The 8,621-nt window shown below is 52.9% G+C and overlaps 1 protein-coding gene across 1 annotated transcript in view; it reads left to right on the top strand.

The window, feature by feature from the left end:
- The window catches only part of LOC116957088 (ADP-ribosylation factor-like protein 2-binding protein), a 34,454-nt gene extending 26,262 nt beyond the window's left edge, over positions 1–8,192 (top strand). Inside the window, exons 6-7 of the mRNA XM_076054977.1 lie at positions 1–54; positions 2,805–8,192. The exon at positions 1–54 is cut by the window's left edge and continues 43 nt beyond it. Coding sequence (XP_075911092.1) covers positions 1–54; positions 2,805–2,885 — 135 coding nt within the window. The 3' untranslated portion in view covers positions 2,886–8,192. The remainder of the gene's footprint in view (positions 55–2,804) is intronic.
- The last annotated feature ends 429 nt before the right edge of the window (positions 8,193–8,621 follow it).

Here is an 8,621-nt window from a genome sequence, read left to right as displayed (position 1 = left end):
CTCACATTCAGCGACTTCCTCGCGTTCAAGGAGATGTTTCTGGATTACCGCGCGGTATGACACAGACACATGGACTCACACAGAGACCCATAGACTCACACAGAGACCCATAGACTCACACAGCAGAGACACATAGACTCACACAGAGACACATAGACTCACGCAGAGACACATAGACTCGCACAGAGACCCACAGACTCACTCAGAGACCCATAGACTCACTCAGAGACCCATAGACCTAACCAGAGACCCATAGACTCACACAGAGACCCATAGACTCACACAGAGACACATAGACTCACACAGAGACCCATAGACTCACACAGAGACACATAGACTCACACAGAGACCCATAGACTCACACAGAGACCCATAGACTCACACAGAGACCCATAGACTCACACTGAGACCCATAGACTCACACAGAGACACATAGACTCACACAGAGACACATAGACTCACACAGAGACCCATAGACTCACACAGAGACCCATAGACTCACACAGAGACCCATAGACTCACACTGAGACCCATAGACTCGCACAGAGACTCACAGACTCACTCAGAGACCCATAGACTCACTCAGAGACCCATAGACTCACACAGGGAACCACAGACTCACACAGAGACCCATAGACTCACACAGAGACACATAGACTCACACAGAGACACATAGACTCACACAGAGACCCATAGACTCACACAGAGACACATAGACTCACACAGAGTCCCATAGACTCACACAGAGACCCATAGACTCACACAGAGACACATAGACTCACTCAGAGACCCATAGACTCACACAGAGACCCATAGACTCACTCAGAGACCCATAGACTCACGCAGAGACCCATAGACTCACACAGAGACCCATAGCCTCACACAGAGATCCATAGACTCACAGCAGAGACCCATAGACTCACACAGAGACCCATAGACTCACACAGAGACCCATAGACTCACACAGCGACCCATAGACTCACACAGAGACCCATAGACTCACACAGAGACCCATAGACTCACACAGCAACCCATAGACTCACACAGCAGAGACCCATAGACTCACAGAGACCCATAGACTCACACAGAGACCCACAGACTTACACAGAGACCCATAGACTCACACAGCGACCCATAGACTCACACAGAGACCCATAGACTCACACAGAGACCCATAGACTCACACAGCAACCCATAGACTCACACAGCAGAGACCCATAGACTCACTCAGAGACCCATAGACTCACTCAGAGACCCATAGACTCACACAGAGACCCATAGACTCACACAGAGACCCATAGACTCACACAGAGACACATAGACTCACACAGAGACACATAGACTCACACACAGACACATAGACTCACACAGAGACACATAGACTCACACAGAGACACATAGACTCACACAGAGACACATAGACTCACACAGAGACACATAGACTCGCACAGAGACCCACAGACTCACTCAGAGACCCATAGACTCACTCAGAGACCCATAGACTCAACCAGAGACCCATAGACTCACACAGAGACCCATAGACTCACACAGAGACACATAGACTCACACAGAGACCCATAGACTCACACAGAGACACATAGACTCACACAGAGACCCATAGATTCACACAGAGACCCATAGACTCACACAGAGACCCATAGACTCACACTGAGACCCATAGACTCACACAGAGACACATAGACTCACACAGAGACACATAGACTCACACAGAGACCCATAGACTCACACAGAGACACATAGACTCACACAGAGACCCATAGACTCACACAGAGACCCATAGACTCACACAGAGACCCATAGACTCACACTGAGACCCATAGACTCACACAGAGACACATAGACTCACACAGAGACACATAGACTCACACAGAGACCCATAGACTCACTCAGAGACCCATAGAATCACACAGAGACCCACAGACTCACAGAGACCCATAGACTCACACAGCGACCCATAGACTCACACAGAGACCCACAGACTCACACAGAGACCCATAGACTCACACAGAGACCCATAGAGTCACACAGAGACACATAGACTCACACAGAGACCCATAGACTTACACAGAGACCCATAGACTCACACAGAGACCCATAGACTCACACAGAGACCCACAGACTCACACAGAGACCCATAGACTCACACAGAGACCCATAGCCTCACACAGAGACCCATAGACTCACAGCAGAGACCCATAGACTCACACAGAGACCCATAGACTCACACAGAGACCCATAGACTCACACAGAGACCCATAGACTCACACAGCGACCCATAGACTCACACAGCAGAGACCCATAGACTCACAGAGACCCATAGACTCACACAGAGACCCATAGACTCACACAGCGACCCATAGACTCACACAGCAGAGACCCATAGACTCACACAGAGACCCATAGACTCACACAGAGACCCACAGACTCACACAGAGACCCATAGACTCACACAGAGACCCATAGCCTCACACAGAGACCCATAGACTCACAGCAGAGACCCATAGACTCACACAGAGACCCATAGACTCACACAGCAGAGACCCATAGACTCACAGAGACCCATAGACTCACACAGAGACCCATAGACTCACACAGACTGCTTCCTACCCTCTGTGTGTGTCCTTGTATACAACGCCTGAATACTCCTCCTTTCTGCCTCCACCACTATCACCATCACCCGTCACCTCCAACACCGTCACCACCACCGTCACAACCACCACCGTCACCACAACCGTCACCACCACCGTCACCACCACCACCGTCACCACTCTGTGTGTGCGCAGGAGAAGGAGGGGCGTGGGTTTGACCTGGGGTCTGGCCTCGTGGTCACCTCTCTGTCCGCAAGTCGGCAAGCCTTGAGATAGAGGCGCTCGCTCGCTCACTCACCCGCTCGCCCACTCACTCACACACTCACACACTCACTCACTCGCTCACTCACACACTCACCCACTCACTCACCCACTCACTGACTCACCTGCTCACTCACACACTCACACACGCACTCGCTCACTCACTCACACACTCACTCACTCACACACTCACTCGCTCACTCACACACTCACTCGCTCACTCACTCACTCGCTCACTCACTCACTCACTCGCTCACTCACTCACTCACTAACTCACTCACTCACTCGCTCGCTCACTCACTCACTCACTCGCTCACTCACCCACTCACTCACTCACCCACCCACTCACACACTTACTCGCTCGCTCACTCACTCGCTCACTCACTCTCTCACTTGCTTACTCGCTCACTCGCTCGCTCACTCAGTCACTCACTCACTCGCTCACTCACTCACTCGCTCACTCACTCACTCATTCACTCACTGACTCACCCACTCACTCGCTCACTCACTCACTTACTTGCTTACTCGCTCACTCACTCGCTCGCTCACTCACTCACTCACTCGCTCACTTACTCATTCACTCACTGACTCACCCACTCACTCACTCACTCGCTCACTCACTCACTCGCTCACTTACTCATTCACTCACTGACTCACCCGCTCACTCGCTCGCTCACTCACTCGCTCACTCGCTCTCTCACTCGCTCGCTCACCCGCTCGCTCACTCACTCGCTAGCTCACTTACTCATTCACTCACTGACTCACCCGCTCACTCGCTCGCTCACTCACTCACTCATTCGCTCTCTCACTCGCTCACTCACCCACTCGCTCGCTCACTCACTCGCTTGCTCACCGGCTGTTAGCTCAATCACACAACCAATCCTCGACTGTGAGCGCATTCACCTGGCTGTGAACTCGCTCGCTCACCATCTGCTCACTCACTCTCTCACCAGCTGCAAGCTCTCGCGCAGTCACCAATGCCAACACTCTCAGTAGCCATAGGAGAGACATGCCCACGTGTCACAGTGTGGGCGCGGCAGCTGTTGGAGACGCAGCAGTAGCAGCAGCAGCAATGGAAACAGCTCATGTAGGAGCAGCAGTAGCAGCAGCAATGGAAACAGCTCGTGTAGTAGCAGCAGTAGCAGCAGCAGCAGCAATGGAAACAGCTCGTGTAGGAACAGCAGCAGCAGCAGCAATGGAAACAGCTCGTGTAGGAACAGCAGCAGCAGCAGCAATGGAAACAGCTCGTGTAGTAGCAGCAGTAGCAGCAGCAGCAGCAATGGAAACAGCTCGTGTAGGAACAGCAGCAGCAGCAGCAATGGAAACAGCTCGTGTAGGAACAGCAGCAGCAGCAGCAATGGAAATAGCTCGTGTAGTAGCAGCAGTAGCAGCAGCAGCAATGGAAACAGCTCGTGTAGGAACAGCAGCAGCAGCAGCAATGGAAACAGCTCGTGTAGGAACAGCAGCAGCAGCAGCAATGGAAACAGCTCGTGTAGTAGCAGCAGTAGCAGCAGCAGCAGCAATGGAAACAGCTCGTGTAGGAACAGCAGTAGCAGCAGCAATGGAAACAGCTCATGTAGGAGTAGCAGTAGCAGCAGCAGCAATGGAAACAGCTCGTGTAGGAACAGCAGTAGCAGCAGCAGCAATGGAAACAGCTCGTGTAGGAACAGCAGCAGCAGCAATGGAAACAGCTCGTGTAGGAACAGCAGCAGCAGCAATGGAAACAGCTCGTGTAGTAGCAGCAGCAGTAGCAGCAATGGAAACAGCTCGTGTAGGAACAGCAGCAGCAGCAATGGAAACAGCTCGTGTAAGAACAGCAGCAGCAGCAGCAATGGAAACAGCTCGTGTAGTAGCAGCAGCAGCAGCAATGGAAACAGCTCGTGTAGGAACAGCAGCAGTAGCAGCAATGGGAATAGCTCGTGTAGTAGCAGCAGTAGCAGCAGCTTTAGCACAAGCTGTAGGAGCAGCTGCAGCAAATAGCTTTAGTTGAAACTGTATCAACAACAGCCGAACCAGCTGTATCAGCAACAGCCGAACCAGCTGTATCATCAACTTAGCAGAACCAGCTGTATCAGCAACAGCAGAACCAGCTGTATCAGCAACAGCAGAACCAGCTGTATCATCAACTTAGCAGAACCAGCTGTATCAACAACTTAGCAGAACCAGCTGTATCAGCAACAGCAGAACCAGCTGTATCATCAACTTAGCAGAACCAGCTGTATCATCAACTTAGCAGAACCAGCTGTATCAACAACTTAGCAGAACCAGCTGTATCAGCAACTTAGCAGAACCAGCTGTATCAGCAACTGTAGCAGAACCAGCTGTATCATCAACTGTAGAACCAGCTGTATAATCAACAACAGCAGAACCAGCTGTATCAGCAACTTAGCAGAACCAGCTGTATCAGCAACTGTAGCAGAACCAGCTGTATCAACAACTTAGCAGAACCAGCTGTATCATCAACTTAGCAGAACCAGCTGTATCAGCAACTGTAGCAGAACCAGCTGTATCATCAACTGTAGAACCAGCTGTATAATCAACAACAGCAGAACCAGCTGTATCAGCAACTTAGCAGAACCAGCTGTATCAGCAACTGTAGCAGAACCAGCTGTATCAGCAACTTAGCAGAACCAGCTGTATCAGCAACTGTAGCAGAACCAGCTGTATCATCAACTTAGAACCAGCTGTATCATCAACAACAGCAGAACCAGCTGTATCAGCAACTTAGCAGAACCAGCTGTATCAGCAACTGTAGCAGAACCAGCTGTATCATCAACTGTAGCAGAACCAGCTGTATCATCAACTGTAGCAGAACCAGCTGTATCAACTGTAGAACCAGCTGTATCAGCAACTGTAGCAGAACCAGCTGTATCAGCAACTTAGCAGAACCAGCTGTATCAGCAACTTAGCAGAACCAGCTGTATCAGCAACTGTAGCAGAACCAGCTGTATCAGCAACTGTAGCAGAACCAGCTGTATCATCAACTTAGCAGAACCAGCTGTATCAGCAACTGTAGCAGAACCAGCTGTATCATCAACTTAGCAGAACCAGCTGTATCATCAACAGCAGAACCAGCTGTATCAACAACTTAGCAGAACCAGCTGTATCAGCAACTTAGCAGAACCAGCTGTATCAACAACTTAGCAGAACCAGCTGTATCAATAACTTAGCAGAACCAGCTGTATCAACAACTTAGCAGAACCAGCTGTATCAACAACTTAGCAGAACCAGCTGTATCAACAACTTAGCAGAACCAGCTGTATCAGCAACAGCAGAACCAGCTGTATCATCAACAGCAGAACCAGGTACGCGCTGTGTGTACCTGCCGTGTGTACGCACCGTGTGTACCTGCTGTGTGTACGTGTGCTGTCGTGTGCGCGTGGTGGTTGTGGTGGTGGTGGTGGTTGTGGTGGTGGCAGGGGGTGGAGCGGCGGTGCAGCAGTTAGCGCGCTGCGATGCCAAGTTGGCGACCTGCTCACCTGGTGACCTGGTGACCTGGTGACCTGGTCACCTGGTCACCTGCTCACCTGGTGACCTGGTGACCTGATAACCTGGTCACCTGCTCACCTGCTCACCTGGTGACCTGATAACCTGGTCACCTGCTCACCTGGTGACCTGGTGACCTGATAACCTGGTCACCTGCTCACCTGGCGACCTGGTGACCTGGTGACCTGATAACCTGGTGACCTGATAACCTGGTCACCTGGTGACCTGGCGACCTGGTCACCTGGTGACCTGATAACCTGGTAACCTGGTCACCTGGTCACCTGATAACCTTGTGACCTGGTGACCTGATAACCTGGTCACCTGGTGACCTGATAACCTGGTCACCTGATAACCTGGTCACCTGGTGACCTGATAACCTGGTGACCAAGCAACCTGGTCACCTGGCAAGCTGGTGACCTGGCAACCTGATAACCTGGTGACCTGGTCACCTGGCGACCTGATAACCTGGTGACCTGCAACCTGATAACCTGGTCACCTGGCGACCTGGTGACCTTGTCACCTGGTGACCTGATAACCTGGTCACCTGGTGACCTTGTCACCTGGTGACCTTGTCACCTGGTGACACAGTGACCTGGCGACCTGGTGACACAGTGACCTGGCGACCTGGTGACAGTGACCTGGCAACCTGATCACCTTGCGACCCTGGCGACCTGCTCACCCGACGACCTGGTTACCTGGCAACCTGGTGACCTGGTGACCCACTCACTTGGTTACCTGCCAACCTGATGACCTGGCCACGCAGTTACCCCGCGACCTGGCAACCTGGCGACCTGGTTACCTGGTGACCCAGTCACCTGGTAACCTGGTCACCTGGTTACCTGGTGACCCAGTCACCTGGTGACCTGGTAACCTGGTGACCTGGTAATCTGGCAACCTGGTGACCTGGTAACCTGGTGACCTGGCAACCTGGTGACCCAGTCACCTGGCACCCTGGTGACCTTGTGACCCACTCACCTGGTGACCTGGTAACCTGGTGACCCAGTCACCTGGTCACCTGGCAAATCCGGCGACCCGGGGTTCGATTCCCGGCTGACATTGTCGGCGATCGATAAATACGAGCCAGCTCATGGGGTCCCCTGGCACGGTACGGGTGGTGTTTTTCCACTGGCCACACCCGAACCGAGCCAGCTCGTGGGGTCTCCTGGCACGGTACGGGTGGTGTTTTTCCACTGGCCACACCCGAACCGAGCCAGCTCGTGGGGTCTCCTGGCACGGCACGGGTGGTGTTTTTCCACTGGCCACACCCGAACCGAGCCAGCTCGTGGGGTCCCCTGGCACGGCACGGGTGGTGTTTTTCCACTGGCCACACCCGAAGCGAGCCAGCTCGTGGGGTCCCCTGGCACGGCACGGGTGGTGTTTTTCCACTGGCCACACCTGAGCGGAGGCAGCTCACCAGGCCCACTTACTGGCACAGTACGGGCGTTTTATGTTTTCTTTTTTCTTCCCGTTTGCCGAGCCGAGCTTGAACCGAACCGTGGTCGAGTCTCTGCTGCTGCTGCTGCCGCCGCTCTCGCAAGACGACGACGACGACGACTGAGTCTTGACTCAGGCGTGGGTGTGGGGCCAAGCAGGGCCAGGGCCGCGCGGGGGGGCGTGGGGCCAAGCAGGGCCAGGGCCACGGGGGCAGGGAGCTAAGGACGGAGTTCACTTTTGCTGCGACGTCGCTACGCCCGCGCCGGCTCGGGAACGTCTCTGATGTGCAGTGGTTAAGCGAGGGATGTTGGTGTGTGTGTGTGTGCGCGTGCGTGGTTACCGTTTTGACCACCGTTGTGTCAAAACTTCGCGATAAAACAATAAAAGCGACTTCTTTTGTAACGCGTGGAGGAGCGTTGAGTGAACGGTGGGCGTCCGGTTTGGGGTTCTCTGGGTGGATGATCGCTGCTGCTGCTGCCGCTGCTTCACAGCCACCAGCAGCATCGTCTCCAACATCACCAGCAGCAGCAGTAGCATCACAATCAATATCAGCAGCAGTAGCTTCACAATCAATATCGGCACCAGTAGCATCACAATCAATATCAGCAGCAGTAGCTTCACAATCAATATCAGCACCAGTAGCATCACAATCAATATCGGCACCAGTAGCATCACAATCAATATCGGCACCAGTAGCATCACAATCAATATCGGCACCAGTAGCTTCACAATCAATATCGGCAGCAGCATCACAATCAATATCAGCAGCAGTAGCATCACAATCAATATCGGCACCAGTAGCTTCACAATCAATATCGGCAGCAGCATCAC

The sequence above is a fragment of the Petromyzon marinus genome, chromosome 69 (assembly GCF_048934315.1).
Source record: "Petromyzon marinus isolate PM22_M1 ecotype Great Lakes invasive population chromosome 69, UKy_Petmar_22M1.pri1.0, whole genome shotgun sequence".
NCBI lineage: Eukaryota > Metazoa > Chordata > Hyperoartia > Petromyzontiformes > Petromyzontidae > Petromyzon > Petromyzon marinus.
This window is presented reverse-complemented; position numbering and strand designations above follow the sequence as displayed.